Source organism: Pelecanus crispus, chromosome 5, assembly GCF_030463565.1.
Source record: "Pelecanus crispus isolate bPelCri1 chromosome 5, bPelCri1.pri, whole genome shotgun sequence".
NCBI lineage: Eukaryota > Metazoa > Chordata > Aves > Pelecaniformes > Pelecanidae > Pelecanus > Pelecanus crispus.
The window spans coordinates 67,352,800-67,370,960 of NC_134647.1; the positions used below are offsets into that span (position 1 = coordinate 67,352,800).

At 35.7% G+C, this 18,161-nt stretch overlaps 1 protein-coding gene across 7 annotated transcripts in view; it reads left to right on the top strand.

Annotated features, from left to right (window-relative positions):
- The window catches only part of TUT4 (terminal uridylyl transferase 4), a 49,402-nt gene that overhangs the window by 5,614 nt on the left and 25,627 nt on the right, over positions 1 to 18,161 (top strand). For 3 of the 7 annotated variants that reach the window (XM_075711511.1, XM_075711517.1, XM_075711515.1), the window contains exons 2-9: positions 2,967 to 3,639; positions 5,393 to 5,556; positions 9,104 to 9,220; positions 11,388 to 11,565; positions 14,707 to 14,795; positions 15,989 to 16,040; positions 16,685 to 16,754; positions 17,735 to 17,861. In XM_075711511.1, coding sequence (XP_075567626.1) covers positions 3,078 to 3,639; positions 5,393 to 5,556; positions 9,104 to 9,220; positions 11,388 to 11,565; positions 14,707 to 14,795; positions 15,989 to 16,040; positions 16,685 to 16,754; positions 17,735 to 17,861 — 1,359 coding nt within the window. In that variant the 5' untranslated portion in view covers positions 2,967 to 3,077. Of the gene's footprint in view, positions 1 to 803; positions 820 to 2,747; positions 2,768 to 2,963; positions 3,640 to 5,392; positions 5,557 to 9,103; positions 9,221 to 11,387; positions 11,566 to 14,706; positions 14,796 to 15,988; positions 16,041 to 16,684; positions 16,755 to 17,734; positions 17,862 to 18,161 lie in introns of those variants that run through there. The other 4 variants (XM_075711513.1, XM_075711514.1, XM_075711512.1 and 1 more) reach the window with 4 other exon arrangements.

The window sequence follows — 18,161 nt, forward strand, 5'->3', positions numbered from 1 at the left end:
TTGTTTTTCATGTTAAGTTTCATTGCGTTGTTTACTTTGCAGTTCTTTGTGAGATGGCTAACGTGGTAACTATTGAGTGTGTTACAGCAGTTTAGATTTTTTTTGTTTGCTAAACATTTCAGTATTAAAGAGCAAAAGAAAAAAGCAAAAAAAAATCCCAAAGTACACAGCATTTCAGATTCTGAATTTCATTGTGGAGCTTTTTTTTGTGTGCGTGTACACAAAATATTCTTGTCTTAGGAAATTTCATGACCTATCTTTATTCCTGTTTCTCAGGAATAAAGAATATATCTGTGCTTTTTAACCTTAACTACTTGCATTTAATTACACTCACTCTATTAATATGTAACGTTATCACAGTACTCAATTTATTAGCTGGGTTATAAAGATAGTTTTTATTAGCAGTTTCCTCAGTTGTTTTTTCCAGTCACATTTGTACATGTGATTAAAGCTAATATATTCTCTTTGAATATATAACTGTGTAGTTTGTTGAATGGATGAGATAGAATCATTTGAGCCTACAGTAGAATTTTTGTGGAATTTTTTTAAACCTTCTTGCAATACATGAATCTAACAATTTGACACTTACAAAAAGCAGAGCAAAATAAAGCCCCACTTTTCCGCCAATGCCAGAGTTGCATGGTAGCTTTAAGCTGGAAGTGGTGCCAAGACAAGTTGTCCCCACCCTACTAGTTGTTTGTTATTACCAGCTCCTGCTCCTCCTCCTCCCTTGTGCCAGCTTTATGTTAAGCTGGATTGGTTTTCCGGTTTTGTTTGCTGCAGAGCTGCACAAGGAAGGGAGCAGCTCGAGGAGTGGGAGTAAGTAGCTGGTGTTGGAGAAAGGGTGTTACTGCTGGTGGTGGAGTTGGTGCCGACCTACGCTGCTTTCCAGTGAATGTGGAAGTGTGGCCTCCGTGTGCTCCGGTCTGGAGTTGAAGGGTGACGTGGATGTCAGAAATGAACCAGGAATGAAAGTGGAACTGATGTGTGTGGGGTTGTTTCTGTTGTTCTGGGTTTTTTCCCCCCTTTTCAGGTTGAGTGACTAAAACATAAGGAATAGTTTAGAATTTGAAAAATCCTACTCTCCTTTCCCTTTTAGTTACATTAAAAAAATCACAGTAGAGTACGGTTTAAAGATAGCCACATCCTGTACGTAGCTATAATATCTCACCAGTCTATGGAGCTGTACCAGAATAATTTAGCCAACCTGCGAGGACCCTGGGCTCTTCTTATCACACTGAGGCTCGAGCAGCGCTAGTACAGGTGGGCAGTAGTTCTTGCTGCCAAGCTAGTAAGAATTGCTATGGGAAAGGCCGACTACAAAGGCAAATACTATTCAATCTTTCAGATATTTGGTCTTTGACTTTTGGACTAGAAGTAAGAGCCAGGTGTAATCAGTGTTTAATAGAAAGTAGTTGCAATATTAACTAAATGTATGTGTGAGATAAAATACTTAGCTGTTGGAATGAATTTAGGAATACAGATTTTTTTTTTTTTCCTTAGTAAAATACAAAACTTGAAAAAAGACTGCAATGCTAACATTAATGTCATAAAAATTCTTGTCGGTTTTGTTTGTTTGATTTAATTTTTGAAAGATAATATTTATTTTCAATTACATCAACAGAGGCTTAAGATAACTATTTTTAGTATGTGCTTTATGTCCTGAAGTATTTTCTGATTTGTATCTCTTTAAAGTGAGAGGTAGTAATGACACTATGTAGCCTGAAAAAAAAATTTACTGTCTTTTATACTGATAATATTCAGAAAGGGTTTTTTTAACCAGACATTTTAATCTGATCCTTCCTTCTGGTTCTTATTATTTAAGTACAAAAGTCCATTGTGATACTTCTAATAGTTGTAATTCATTGACTTTTCTATTATTCCTTTCCTTCACTAAATGATAAGCTATTTATTTTGATGGGTTCTCTAAAACCCAGAAATTTCCATGGATCATGCTTTTACCTACCAAATATGTAGCTGGACAGGAAAGAGAGAAACTCCAAACTCCATATCTTGCTACAATTTTATAAAACCTGTTTTCTTCTATGCCTAATACTTCATTCTTATAATTTTTTCTATTGCTATCTCAAGGTTATTTAAAGAAGAAATCAAAGTTCTTGTTACAGATTCCCCCTCTGTTTTCTATATTAGTAAGAGTATTTCCTTACAAACAGACCCACTTATTCATGCTTAGCTTCCCATTGGAAAAACAATCTTTGAGTTGCCTGAAACATAAAGCTCGGATGATACACCACCTAAAGGACTGAGGCTTAGATAAATAAAGTTAATCTGCAGTTAAACAAAATATTTACTATTTGTGGGGTTTTTGGCTAAGCAAAATCTTATTTAATTGATGGCAGTTAACTTATGTGAGAATTGTATGTGTCAGAAATATCCTTAAGTATCTGTGCATACAGGTGGTAGGTCAGGTTTATTATTAATACTTTGAGCTATGTCTCTAAATACTTTTTTTAAAAAGATCAGTTAATATAACGGAGCTTGCTTGCTGGAAAATGAATTAGTTTTCTCTAGTAGCTAATTTGGTCTGTGTGTTTATTGTGTGGTATTTTTTTAGATGTGTTTAATTTTTTTCTTTTTTTTTTCCAGTGTAGTTGCAGACATCTTGGTTCTTGTTTTTTTCAGAAAGCCAAAAATAGGAAGGAAAGAAAAAAGCAAGCTGTTGGCAGGTTTATCACTAAGTGTTTTTTACCATGTTATGCCATTTTTCATCTCTTCATATCCCCTCTTCTTTTAAATAGAAGGCAAGGTGATAAAAATTTTCAGGAGTTTTACTTTAATATGGAATGTATTATGAAAATTCACTGATGCCTGTGGGGGCAACATGCTTCCTGTAATAATTTGTAGTTGCACTGTTCTTTAGAGAGGTTTATTTTAATGTGTTGTCTACATACAGCTTTGAAATTTTTCCTTCAGTTTAAAAATGTCTATCATTATTTCTTCAGTAGACAATCAGCTACGATCCTTGCCTGCACAGTGGATTTAAAATCAACTGCAAATTGCTGAAGAATTGCACTTCAAGTGGTCTCAAGAGACAGGAGAAGCAGGTCTTCACTATAATGGAAGAGGCCAAGAGCTCGAAGAATGGAAATCATGACCCAAGGAAGTCTGTCCGTCTTGTCTCTGAGGAAGGCAAAGCAGTCAAAGTTACAAATAATCAAAATTATAAACATAATAGAAATGACAAATCTGTGAAGGATGTGGGAAGAAGTTCTCCAAGTGGGAATAGCAGCAAAAAAAGTAAACAAAATGATGTTTGTTCTGAAAAACAAGGAGAAAATAAATCATGCAGAGTAAATAGTTGTATTGCTGGAACTAGAGATCTGGGGTCAAATGTTCAGGATCGAAGTCATGGAAAGGCAAAAAAATTTTCTAATTTATCACCAGCAGTGGAAAACCTGAAACAGACAAAAGCTCAACCAGTGGGAGAAAACTTTCCAGGCTCCCATGTTTCAGGGAATGGGGTCACTATGGAAAGTTTAACAGCTACACAGAAAGGGAAATTGGTGTTGGAAAACCCACTGGGAGTTCATACTTTGAAGACTGGTGTTGATCAGACTGGTGATCCTGGTAAGACTGCTTCAGATCAAAGAAAAATGGAACATAAGCCTGATGACTCCAGTGAGTATTATTCAACACTGCTTTATTAAATTTTCTTCTGGTAAAATTATTAACAATCTGAAATGGGCTTTGAAATGTTTCTATTTGCATATTTTTTTCACATATAGTTAAGTTGCTGATTGCATTTGGAGAGAACATACTATTAATACAGGCGTATTACTTAGAGCATAAGAGATTATGATAATAGCTGTCCTTTTTTTTCATGCCTAAGAAATAAACATCTTTGCAAGATACTTAGTGTGTGTGGGTTTCAGGCAATTTTGTGAATATAGTGTCTTGGGAGAGGGGAACCCTTCATAATATCATTGCCACTTATGGAAATGCCAGCTATTACTGCTTTTCAGAAAGATCAGGGGAAAAATCTTCTAGAAAAGTTTTTTTTTTTATAGGTAGGGGGAAAGTATTTACCTTTTTTTCTATGATTGTTGTGCTCTTTTTGTTACTAAAAATGTTTAAAATATGTTTTGGCAGATGGCTTTTTGATTTAGGGAGCTCTGGAATCCATACCATCCATCAGTGGTTAACCCTTATAAGTGTTCAATTCTTAGACATATTTTTCAATTTCGGAATTAAATACATGGATCAGGCTTTGTCTCACTTCAGGTTAACTCCTTAGTTCAGGATTTGTCACGCTTTTTCAGAATGCATTTTTTTCTAATAAAAATGCTGTTTTAAGACAGCGTGCCAGTGCAGATGACCTATTTGAAATATTTCCCACTATTGCAACAGCTACAGCAGTTGCTTGTATGGAAATACTAGGAAAATATTAAAGTGCATGGTTTTTTAGCTATCTTAAAATTTAACAGGAAAACCAAGTTGAAATGGCAGGATCCTGTGATCAGTCAGTTCTTGTAGACCACCATCATGTACTGTAGGGACCATCTGTCACTGAGAAACCAGGACTTGAAAACTTGCTCAGTTTTGATTCCTAGCTAGTCTGGGGACACACATCTCATTTGAAAGGAAAGAAAAAAAGGAAAAAACCCAAAACACAAATAACCTTCACTTTTGCTGATGTAAAAAACTACTGGAGTAGTTAACATGTAGATGTTTGTACAGGGTAGTGGACTATGATCAATTCATAGGCATCTGGAGGAACTGGCCTTTCGGAGTTGACCTGCATGTTTGTGAGTAGCAGCGTTCCAGAGCTCTGTTGTTGCTGGCCGTGGGCGGCAAGGTGTCACAGTGTGTTCAGATGTAACTCCAGCAGCCTTCTAAATTGAGAGGTTGAAATGCCTGATGACTGGCTCTGTAAGATCATTTGGGTGAATGTCTTTTAAGGCAGTTCTGTTACTGTTTCCTTAACAAAATGTATTGTGTAAAAAAAATTTAAGCCTAATATTTCTTATTTCTGTTATCATACCATTGGGATGCTTCTGACCATCGGGATCTCGCATACTCTGTTCTGTGTAACAAAAAAACACCTTTTCTTGCCTTGAAGAACTTGATAGCAACTGTGAAGTTATGACTGAAACACAAAATGAATCTACCATTTTTCCATTTTTTTTTTCTTCTTTTTGATACCACTCTTAGTAGCAGACTAGTCTCTGAAGTCTCTCCAAAATACTGGTTAACCTACTGGAAAGATTCTAACGTCTAAGGTGATTTTGGTCAGCTGTTGGACAAAAAACTGGAACGTAGCTCTAATTTATGTCCAGCTCCTTAGTGAGATGCTCTTAACTGCTCTGTATTGTAACTTTCACTTTTCCTCTCCTTAAGTTACTCTGAAGAAAATAACTATTTCTTTTTCTAGGTAAAATAAAGAATTCTGAATCAACTAAAGAACATACTTTGGAAGCTGATTATTTGGAAAACACCGCTGTTATTGATGAATCTAATCTGACAGCTGAACAGCAACTAGGATTGAAACAAGCTGAAGAACGTCTGGAAAGAGATTATATCTCCCGACTTGAAAAAGTAGGTTGAGTTATTTATCAGATAAAAAAGAAAATGGGTGTCTTCTTTCATTATCATCACCATATTTCTGGTTGGGTGGTATTTCTACTAGAGCCTGTTGCCTCTGTTTCATTCTTCTTTATAATGAATCACTTTAGTGATCTAAGGTATTATCCCTAGTAGTTGACTAGTCATGCATTGTGGCGGATGATACGGATTGGAAACTTAGCGTTCCTTTTGTGGCACATGTAGCCTTTGTAGAACAGCATTTTTTAATTCTGCACACCTAAAGGTTTACAGTTCCGTTACTTACCTAACATTTTCTAGAAAGTTGGGTTACCTGGAAACTCAGAATACAGGATTGAAAGGAACCTAGCCCTATCTTCAGTATATTATCCTTCCACCAGTCCAGGTCGCCTATATTGAAGGTGACTCCTTAAAAATGTTAGTCTAAACTGTTCTTAATATTATCTCCAGCGAAACAAATTTCAAAGTCAGTATAGGTAACCCAGAAGTTTTTCTTAATGTCTAATGTAAGGGTCTCTTGAGGCATTTTAATCCCTCGTATGTTGTCCTAGGAAAATAAACATAAGTTTATTATTTTTTTCATCAGCTTTCTACACATTTGAAGATCATTACCATTCCTGCAGTCTTACCTTCTTTAGATTCGCTCTTTGTTCTTCGGTCTCAAGTGTTTTTTAGTTACTGGTTCATTCTTGTTGCTTTTCTGTAGGCATCCACCATGTAACATATCCAAAATTGGACATGCAATTTCAGCTGAGGTCTTGCATATAAAGAGGAAAGCTGACTTCATCTGTCTGAAATATAGCATTTATGTTTAGGATCTCTGGGTTTTTTTAACAGCAGTAGGATGTTGGCGTGTTGTTTGACCAGCAATGATCCCCATATCCTTTTCTTAAGAATTGCCCGTTCAGGTGTTTCCAGCCCAGTATTGTTGCAGTTGCTAATACCTAAGGAGGAATGGTACTTTGCTTTGATATTATTTAATTGCAGCTTATTTATTCAATTTCTCTAATTTGTTCTGATCACTGAATTTTTGTCATCTTACATCTTCTATAACCTCTTCCAACTTGGTATCTTCCACATTTGTAGTCAGCGCACCCTCTGTTGCATTTCCTAAGTCTTCAACAAAAATATGAATGTTTCTGACCCCAGAAAGACCCCTGTTGAAAAATACTTGGCACATGCTTTTAGACTGGTGGTGAACCAGTGTGCGTTTGTGTGCTCTGAGGACAATTTTCTGAGCACTTTTGCTCCCGCTTTGCTGTTCTTTATGTAGATAATATTTATGGTCTCCTTTTGAGACTGATACTATCACAAGTGACAAAGACTTTATAAAATTCAAGATACAACATCTGCTGCTGCTTCTTCAAGCCCTATGATTTTATCTTTAAAAAAGCAACCCCAAAATTGATTTACTGGAATTTGTTTATAGCAGATCAGTTTGTCATCTATGACCTGTTTTTTTCCTATGTGCCTATTAATAATTTAATTACTAAATAATAATACATTACTAAATATTACAGTATTTTTCTGGATGCTAATTCTGAATGGTCTCTAATTCTTTGGCTTATCCTCTTTAGCCTTTTAAAGATATTCTTAAGTTCTTTTTCCTAGTGATCTGGAACCTTCCCATTCTCTGTAAGTTCTTTAAAATACAACTGGCTCTGAGATGGATTAGCTCCCTGAATGTCCAAGCACAAATTTCATGAGGCCTGGTTTGTTTGGGTGTTTCTGTCTCGACTCACGAAGTAGTCTGTATTTTTTTTTGTCTTGCTGTTTTGAGTTCTTGCCCCTTTCATTGGTGTTAAGCATAACTAGATAATTAAAAAAGGCTTTGCAATGAAGGCAAAATAAAAGGTGTTACATGATTCAACTTTTCTGGCAACATCTGTTGACATAATACTGCAGATCAGTATTGTAAAGAAAATACCCAGGGGTTTTTTTTTAATGATTATTGCTTCTATTCATTCAGTTTTAGAAAAGTGGTAAAATATTTTTGGTCTACTTCAATCATCAGGTATCAAATATTTGAATCTTCCGAGCTAGCCAAGTGTAACTGTCTATAAGTTGTTTTCCAAATGGATGTTTAATTTCATCTTACTAGGTATCTGTCTCATAGAAAATAAGGATGAAGAGAATTAGCAATAAAAGCATAATGGCCATGTTATTTTAAATTTGTATTTACTCTGCAGTTGGAGGGTATCAGACCTTTTATTTTTTTTTTCCCAAAAGCAAAAATCAAACTCAGTAAGTGGAAAAACTTGCCCAAATTTAGCAGTGGTTTAGGTTTCTGTATAGTAAGTCAAATTTGTTTAACTGATCTGTAGGCCACCTTAGTGTCTTAAAATGGTGTTCTCTGTTCATTCATTGGTACGTCACTGTTTAAACATCTGGTGTTTTCAGTATACTTTTCAGTTTTAGTAAATATAGATGTATTACAATTAGGATGAAAATGCTGAGTAGGGTTTTTTCTCTCCCAGTTATAACTGATAGCGGTTATTGGAAAAATGCTAACAAGTGTGAAGGAAAACAAAAGCTTTTTGTTGGGGCTTTTTTGTCTTTGCAGTGAGCATATCAAAAGGTTTCCAATCTCTATAGCTGTGTTTTATTAGAGCAAGAAAATATAACTGCAGGATGAGACAGGTTAAAGTGGGGTATTTGCGAACAACCCCATATCTTTGCAGAGGTGGTCCTTTCTGCCTTTTAGTCTAGTAGTTCTTGGAGGTTTCCTGGTTGAATAAACTTCCCAGTTTCCCCTCTCAGACCCTAGGAAAATAGTGATTCCTCCCCATCATCTCCTGAGCCTGCTTCTTGCAGACTCTCAGGGGTCTCCCAGGTGGCAGCTCTCCATTTGTGTACTCCATCTCTCCCAGCCTATCTGTACAAAAAGATGCTTGTTCTGCATGTTTCTCCAATTCTGAGCATCCCAAATTATTCATCAAAATGGAATAATCCTACCCCTTCTCAGAGGATCCCACCTTATCCAGAATATAGTCATTAGTAAGTCAGAAACAGGCTATCTTCCTCCTTGGCCAGCCGCACCCTGTTTAATAGAACAAAAAATGCAGTACTTGCACATTATGCTGTGAATATGCTAGCCAAACAACACCACCATCTGTCATAACATGTATAGTAGATAATGTGATGAATACTTCCCATTTTCTCATGAGAGAAAGAAGGATAGATGCTAAGATTTAATAAATCTGTAGTTATTAAAAGCTTGAGCTGAGAAGGGAATGGCTTACTGGCCTTTAGGTCAGCCTTAAGAGGTATAAACTCTTCAATCTTAATCTTGCCTCACTAAAATTTACTGAGACATGTAATATTCAAGTCATCTCACTTCCTTTCCTTGCTTTTCCCACTTGTCATATGGGTAAAAATCCATTTCCACTGTGTTTTTTGAGGATTACTTAATGTTTGCAAAGCACCTTGACATTACAAGTGTTACATAATTGTTAAATACAATTCATTATTCAAAGAATTGAGTTTTTCAGACACTATTGGCAGAAACATTTTCTTTTAATCTATGGCCATTTTTCCTCAGCGCTCCCCAGAATACACCAACTGTCAGTATCTATGCAAGCTCTGCTTAGTTCACATTGAAAATATCCAGGGAGCTCACAAGCATATTAAAGAAAAACGTCATAAGAAAAATATAATGGTAAGTTAACAAATAAAATTTTGACTGTTTTTTTTCTTTCTTTTTTTTTAACAAAAATATTTTTTTTTTTTTTTTTTGTTATGTGGTATGTTTTCTTTGGTCATCTTCATTTAGGTGAAAGTTTGTGTGCTGAGCAGAGATCCACAAATTTCTGTACTTGTTTTCTGTTTGAGAGAGGAAGGGCTTGATGATCTGTCCAGGCAGAGAGGAAAGAACATTTTTGGTCATTGCTTCTGAATTAGTGTCTCTGAGTAGTGGGCAGTTCATCATACTTTTAGTAACAGAAGGCAAGGTAACTTAGGTGAGAAACATACTTAGTTTTTTCCTGTTTCTTCCAAAAATAATACTGTTGGTAGCAAGACCTCCAGGGGCTGGAGGTGGGGTTGGGGATGTTGGGGTTTTCTGTTTTTTCTCTTTTGTCTGACTTGTGAGATTTTTATCTACATCCTTTCTGTGATGGGTAAGCGGAAGGGATACTGTGTCTAGACCAAAAAAAAGGAGTTAAAGTAGGGAGGGATTCAGCAGTTCCTGAGTCACTCATTATCTCCCTGGGTTTATGTACATGTTAAATATGAAAAACAGTTCTAAGGTTTTCAAAGAGAAAAACAGTTTCCTTGTCAGATACCATGGTGTTACTGTTTGCTTTGCTTTAAAGAACTGTTAGATGCATGAAATTCAGTAAATGGTGCACAGATGATCTTGCCAACCCATTTTTGTAAATGCTGATGAAGAGCTACAAATTCCCAAGTATGTAGGGTTTTGTGATTCAGATAGTTAAAATTACTCCTCCTACAAACATTCCCCAAAATTCAGTCAATTACTCCTATTTCCATGTATTTCTTGCCATACTTCTATTTGTAATTAATGCTCTAATTCTATCATATATGCAAGCCATCACCTGAAAAACTCTGAATGCCATAAATCCGTTACATCTCAGAAAATAACATTTTTGTATTATGTTCAGCTATTATTTATAAAGGATTCTAGTTCTCTTGCTGTCTGCTAAATTGCATCACGGGATAAAAAAAAAGCCTGCAACAAACCAGCCCCATGTTTGATATGGAAACAGTTTTGCACCATGCTTTTCTTCTGGGCATGGAGATAAGAATTGAGGAATGAGGTTTCCTTACCACTGAATGGAAATGCTAGAGGACAGGGAGCGGTTTCATTTTTTAACACTGGTCTTCAAATAGTTTTGTGTGCCACAGTACAGTGATAAGAGGTATGTAACTGTTTAAATGTTACTTCATAGAAGACACCTATTTACATCTCTGACTGTAAGATACATGACTATCAAAAAGCTTAGCAGCAGCTGTGGCTTCCCCACTCAAGAAAAACCCTAAAGCAGTGACCTTAAAAAAACCCACAGCCCTTTAAAAATGCACATATTCTTTCTTACGCTTAATTTGTTCAAATAAGAACAGAAGAGTTGAGAGATGCAGCCTAGAACTAACCAAACATTTTCATACTTGACTGTGTTTTCTTAGTGCATAATTATTTTCTGGTTAGTACTTATTTCTTTTGTCAGTCACAGATTTCATTTAGTTTCATGAAACAAGTGATTGTTGTACTTACTCCCAGATGACTTGATGCATCTGACATATTTCTTGCTGTTGGATTAAACCGATTATAATTTGATGCACTAAAAATAGCACTTTCTGGCACCAGCTGTTGAGGCAGCAGTGGGACTCAAGTTATCAACATTTCTTGGAGCTAGGAATACTTTTTCTGCCTCTGATATCTTTCCTTCAAGTACAATCCACTCTGAAAAAATCTGTGTGACTGGAAAAACTTTCTCAGCTCAGTTACTTTTATTATGTAGGAACAATTACAGCTTTTCATCTCCTTGGGTGAATTCTGTTTCAGAACTGTCAGAAAATGTGGTTCAGGAATGTAACACAGCAAATTTCCTCCCCAGTTGCCAGCTGTGAAATAACATGTTCTCTTTTAGACACTGAGCATCTACTGTCATTTCTGTGAGCCACACTAGTACATTTGCCAGTCAGGCCGGGCAGAGTTCCTACCTTTGAAAGTGTTTGGGCAGGACACCATGTAAATAGAAGAACACAAACAGCAAACAGTATGTTCTAATAGCATGCAATAGTATGAGATAACCTTTTTCTCTTAAAATACCAGTTTTTACTTTTATCATCCAACAATTATTCAGGAAAAACAAGAAGAAAATGAGCTGCGTGCCCTCCCACCCCCCTCTTCTGCACAGTTGGCTGCTCTGAGTTTTACACTCATTGAGGCAGCAAATGAACAAGGCATATCAGATGATGACTTCAGAATTCGTCAAGAAATTGTAAACGAGATGGAGAAAATTATTCAACAGCCTTTACCAGGTATTCATGGTATTCTCTATGTTCTTTAGGTGAAAATTTTTCTTCTTCTTTATTTTTACACAGATTTTGATACCTTCATTAATGGTGAATTAATGCATTTGGGGTTAAATTATCTTTATGTTATACAATATTAATATATACAGCCATTTTAATAGAGACTGGCAGTTGATTTAAAAGGAGCTAACAAACCTACAAAAAGAGGAAAATATGATTGTGCTTATTTTTGCTTCTTTCTGGTATGTGTTTATTGAAGCTGTTGGTCCTCTTTAAAGTGATGATTTCTTATGAAGATTGGAGTGTTTAAAGCCTCAGCACTGAGGATCTCCCTCAGACTCCAGTCCTACAAACCTTTCCACCTATACCTTACGTAGCATTACTGAATATCTGTGGCTGTGGCAGTAGAGATTTTGTTTTCCCCAAGTGCACTTGATTCGGCTAATGTAAATGTAGCAGGAATGGAAAATGAGAAGGAGTTTGAAATGTATTTTTTTCCTACCAGTCCTTCAGTTGTTCATAACATCTTTCAGGGCAGGTAGAACTTGCATGAGGCAATTTTTTTTTTAAAGCATAGTTTTAGGAACAAACAAAGTAGACCTCAGCTATGAGTGATTTTGGTAAGCATATGAGACATTTTCAGTGCTTAATTGTTATCTGAAATATCTGCAGGTGCTAATCAGTAACTGTTCATTAAAACGAGTCATTAAAATCAACAATGGTTGTTGTTTAACAGGTATTTCTTTTCATGTATATTTATGGTTAACAGGTCCTAAAATGAGGAGAGGTGTACTTTGGAATCGACTATAGCTTCCCAAAGTCTCTAGAATTGTCTTAAATAGGTCAAATTATTACATTTACTTAACCACATATAAATGTCATACCTCATCTGCCTTTTTCTTGATTGAGTGCTTTATGTTGATTAAAGATAAGAATAATGTAGCGAAAAGAAGTCTGAGTAGGTTAAATGCTTAGTCCCATTTTTTTTTGCTTCAGTGGGTCCATAAAGTTCAGTGCATTAATGACGTATGTAAAAATTTTCTGGATATAAGTCTGTCTGGATAAGTTGAATGGTAGTCTTCCCCTTCCTCCCACTTCAGAAGCACAGTATGTTACTTCAGTAGGACATGTTAACCATTCAAATCCAATTTATACAACTGTTGGAAAATAAAATAATATCGGTAATATAACAATGAAATAGTCTTTGACATTTGCTTCTTTCCATTGATTTGCTATCATCTCCTATAGTTAATACAGTGGAAGTTTGAGAGCAGATTTTTGGAGCTACAGTAATGTTGAAATTAGGTTAACAACATTTTTCAGTGAGTCTGAACAGAAGAAAGTATTAATCTCATTGACAAAAAATAAGTTTTCAAACTTTTCATTTCATCCATATTGAAACTGGCTTGATATTCTATACTGTCCTTTTATTTTAGAAATACCTTCCCTTTGCTCTATAAAAATACAGTGGTAAGAAAGATTTTGTTTGTTTGCTGCAGGACAATCAGTTTTAGTTTTAGGAGCTATATTAAATACATGCTTAAACTAAGGTGCTGAATAGAACACAGGCTTGTAGGGTGGAGGTTTGCTAATCTGTTTGCTCTATGATACTGCTATATGTGGCTCCTAGTGCAGACCGGTTCTGACACACTGTTGAGTTTTCCACTGGTAGTATATTAGCATAAGACAAAGCAAAGGAAATTATTACTTTTACATAAATGCTTGTGAAAACTACTGCGTTAGTGTTACTTAGCTGGCTGACCTGTTTGGACTGATGAGCTGATGTGGAGATGTAGTAGTAGTGGAGGGGAAGTAGTAAATGACGATTTGTTATTCCCGTTTTCAAAGCCCACTGTGTTTTACTGAATGTGTTTTCCAAAATGGTAAATTAGGGAAAAATTAATTCATGCACAGTGTAGAAAACATGGGATGTTTTGGCATGATTTTGTCTTGAGCTTGCATTAGAACTATACAAAAATTCCTACTACTATGAAAAGCCATTGGAAGTAATTACAATGTATTATTTATTTATTTACTTACTTACCATAGAGAAATTCCTTTTAAGAGGGCTAGTTTCTAAGTAGTGAAAAACAGAGAAACGGTTGTTTGAAGCTGTGCATGTATAAGATTTATTTTCTCTCTTAAGAATTATTTTGTTGTGTTTGAGAGAGTTTGGTCAGAACACAAACAAAGGTACTAAGGAAAAATACAAGAACAACCCTCTTCACTGTGAGGCTGGTTGAACACTGGCACAGGTTGCCTAGAGAGGTTGTGGACTCTCCATCCTTGGAGATTTTCAAAACCCAGCTGGACACGGTTCTGGGCAACCTGCTCTAGGTGAGCCTGCTTGAGCAGGGTGTTGGATTTGGAAGGGATGAGAATAGTCTTAATTTTCAGCTGACATAAATATATCAGAGCCCTAATATATGTATGTGACATGAGAGTTTTCATTTACAAAAATTATATCATGAAGTGGGATAAATTACTGTTTATAGAGTGGAATGCCATTTCTCATGATATTATTACTGAATAGTTACTTTCTAATTAGTTTAGATCTGTTGTATGTCTTTGCAGGTATGGAACTGTATTTAAAACCACTTACTAAATGGATACTGTATTTTGTGTCTTGGACTATAATGAATTTACATTTTATATGCATGTTTCATAATTAATTGTGCATAGGAACCTGTTAATGTAATTAAGAGATTGTAGCACATATAAAATTTTTTTATGGACAAAAGTGTATGAGGCAACAAAGAATTTTATAATTGGCTAACCGCTGCAGTGGAATCAAGCTGTAGTTAACAAAAGCTGTTAAATAAAATCCTGCGCTGAGATCGTGACAGTAACTACTATTTTATATTTAATTTTATATTAAGAACAAACAAAACTAAAGCTGCGTTGCAAAAATACTTTAAAACAGCTGGAAAAACTTTTGACATTTGGCAGTTACACTATTTGAATTATCCCTTTTCCTGTGATGCTGTGTTATGGAAATGACTAGCCTTCACAGGAGTGAGAAAGTGGTTCAATATTCATTAATCTGGGAGTACCACTTGGGACGTACTGTATCTAAAGCAAGGTGTGCATCATTCATTAAAGGTTTATTTACTAGCTGTTAAGTAATTATGTTTCTCTCTCCTCCAGACTGTTCACTGAGGATGTATGGCTCCTGTTTAACTAGATTTGCTTTTAAGACCAGCGATATTAACATTGATATCAAATTCCCTCCTAAGGTGTGTAGATATTATCTTGTATTATCTAAGACTGTTTTTTAAATCAAGGCCATCAACATTTATTTCTATGCCATTGCCTTCATCTTCTGTTGGGGCATACAGTGTTAGAATAGCACAAAGCATAGAATCTTTGATTTGGTGTCAGGTGTGCTGTGAATCCAGTGGATAAAGTTTTCATTGCTTATTAGATAACTTTAATTCTGGTTTTTTGGACAATCCTATGCTAGCCTTTTTTAAAATTTTTTGAGTAAACATTGAAGCAATATGAAAAGAGTTGGCTCTGGATAAGTGTGCGTTCATGTGCTCGTGATTCAGACAGTAAAATCTTGCAGGTCTTCATTCCCCTCCCGCCTTAATTGTGGGGCTAAAAGTGACAATTTTCCTTTTATGTTTTAGTCACTTGCAAGTAGATGTCACATCCCAGTTTACAGTTTACTGTGGTACAGAATTCCTGCAGAGCAGTATAACTTGCCTTTAAACATTGAAGTTGTTGGTTCATATTTAGTATGTGATACTAGCAGCACATTCTTGTTAGTGGCACAGCTGCTGAACTTGCTCTTTTTTTGACTGTATGTGTTACAGTGGAATTCAAGATACCTGTTTTGGTTACATACTTACACATTGTATTTTGAAATGATACTGCAGTTAGGAAGCAAAATTGAGGGTTTTTTTCACACAGTTACATGTGGAGCGTACCATGTCACTTTTTCATAAAGGCTCAAAGGTGGTGCTAATATTTAGCTTTTCTTTGAACTATTTACACCTTACCTTTGAAACACACTTAAGGTGATTTCTGGGGAGTAAAGAAAACACATTTTAAAATTACAACCCTTGGGAAAGTACTGACATTAAATTCCTTATTGTTGTGTATTTCTAGTGGCATATGTTGACGTTGAAATTGTTGAATATATGGCAAGGATTTTGTTTTAACTTTATGGAGTCTGTTAATACGGAACTAGAACAGAAGTATTAACTAAAAAAGCTGTAAGCTAAAAGCTGGCTAATATGTTTACTAGTACCTGTTTTCATGGTGCAGACAGATACAGTTAACTTTCATTAATACTGGCACATGATTTCACTTTTGTGGAAGAACATACTGTTAGTAGTTGTGCAACCTTAGTAGTTTAAAATCAAGTGTAAAATAAAATAGGTTAGTCTGAATAATGTAACCTGCTCTACTTTTGCCATTTTAGATGAGTCAACCAGATGTTCTGATACAAGTGCTTGAAATCCTGAAGAACAGTGGTGAGTTTTAGTTGTATTTCATTTCTATTTAATTAACATTACTACTGCTGGTAATAGTGTTAGATACCAGGTCAAAAAGTATTTAACTTTGTAGGAGAAATTCTAAGCAGGAAACCCAAAAGCCATTTCCCACTTGCATGTAAACATCAGTGAGAACTATTACAAGACTTCTGAAACTTGTAGCCTCCTTGTTCTGAGAGCAGGTCATCTAACCCCGTAATCTGCACGTATTAAACCAAGTGACACAAGTAGCATTGCATTTTTGATCCTTCAGAAAATTTTGATAGGTCAGCTCCATAAGTGGTTCTCAGACTGTCCTGATGGTTTGTCAGAGATTTAACCTTGTGTCTTTCAAATGTTGTAAAGACCAAAAGGTTCTAGGAGAGATACCAGCCCAGTTTCCTGACAAGGATTTTTTTTTTTTTTTTTTTTCCCCCCCCTGCTGGCTGTGTGATACTGGTGGTGAGCATCAAAACTAACCACAAAATATTGCTTACTGGTTAGCTATGCTGCACTTAATTTGAGTTGTTCCGTAAAAGCATGGTATAAATGTAATAGTTTTAAAGACACAATTGGGAAAACGGTAGAAGACTTTCATACATCATGTTGTTTGTTTGTTTGTTTTTTTTTTTTCCCTTGCTTAGCTGTCTACTCAGATGTGGAGTCAGATTTCCATGCCAAAGTTCCTGTTGTCTTTTGCAAAGATGTTAAAAGGTATACGTCATTGACAAGGACTTTCAATGAGATACAATTTCTACTATGCTTGTTCATAGCAGCTACTTGCCTGCACTCCTGATAAGAAGTATTAATGTAACATTTAGCTAACATTCGTGTTAAAGGGGAATTGCTCATACACAAAAATACAATCTAAAAAGAAAGCTTAGCTTTGTTTTTGTGCCTCATAAGAGCTCGTTAGTTGTAGGAGTCTGAAAATACCGGTTCCACTTTTAGTTAAATAGGGGAAAAGTGAAGTGGGTTTCAGTTAATAGTTAAAATTTCTGCCAGCAGTTTAATCCAAGGCTTTAAAAACATTTATAAGATACACATTACCAGTAAGGACATACCGTCTGACAATTTCAGCAAATTTCTAAGAAGTAGCAACCTCCAAAATGAAGCATGGTTGCTGTGTGATGTCCACGTTGCTTTGACTGGCTAGAGGTATGTGATTGAAACTCTGGGAAAGTAAATGCAGCAAAGGTGGGCATATCTTTTCCTGTGTTTGTAGATTATGCAAATGCCTTGTAAGTACTAAGAGAATAGAAATAATTATTCTGAGAAGCAAACAAAGTTTTTAGAGCAGCTGTTTTGTGGGCTTACCAACTCTTAATATGCAGCAGGACTGGAGGTTTTATTTGTTTGTTTGTTATGTGGAAGATATACATGGAGTTTGAGTTGTGGTAAGATTGCACAATTAAGTAATGGCAGAGCTTAGAGCAAATTCTTAATGCTCTTTTATATTTTTATAAATGTAATGAACTTCTGTAAGTTCTAGATCCAGCTGATGAGTTAATAGTAAAGAAAATGTGATTATGTTCTGTAGCTTTTGTTTAAAAAGTTCAGGTTCTTACATAGGGAGACACTGATGCATGTTTTTATTATGGTGGATGTGATGCCCCACCTCCTCCCTGCCCCAAGCATCATCTGTATATACAATGCAATAACTCTTTCTATCTGTTTTACATTTGTAATTGCAGTGGTTTGACATGTAAAGTAAGTGCTAGAAATGATGTGGCTTGCCTTACAACTGACCTGCTGGCTGCACTTGGTAAACTGGAGCCTGTCCTTATTCCCTTGGTTTTGGCTTTTCGCTACTGGGCTAGAGTAAGTTTATAAATATTGCAGATAATTAAATATGTTTATTTCCTCTTTTTAAGTACTGCATACAATGTAATGTGTAATATACCATGAATATGCTTGCAGAAAATAACTTCATGCCACTAGTTCGCCTCTTACCTTAACAGGCCAGAACAAGACTGAAGATTTTGGTGTGAAACTGTAAATATGTATGAAGCGTCCACTATTCTGTTAGCCAGCTGTTACGCTAGTTCCTTAAAACTAGTTAATTGATCCTTGAAAACCAGCTCAATGGAGCAATTGGGTCTTGCAAACTTTCTGCTATTA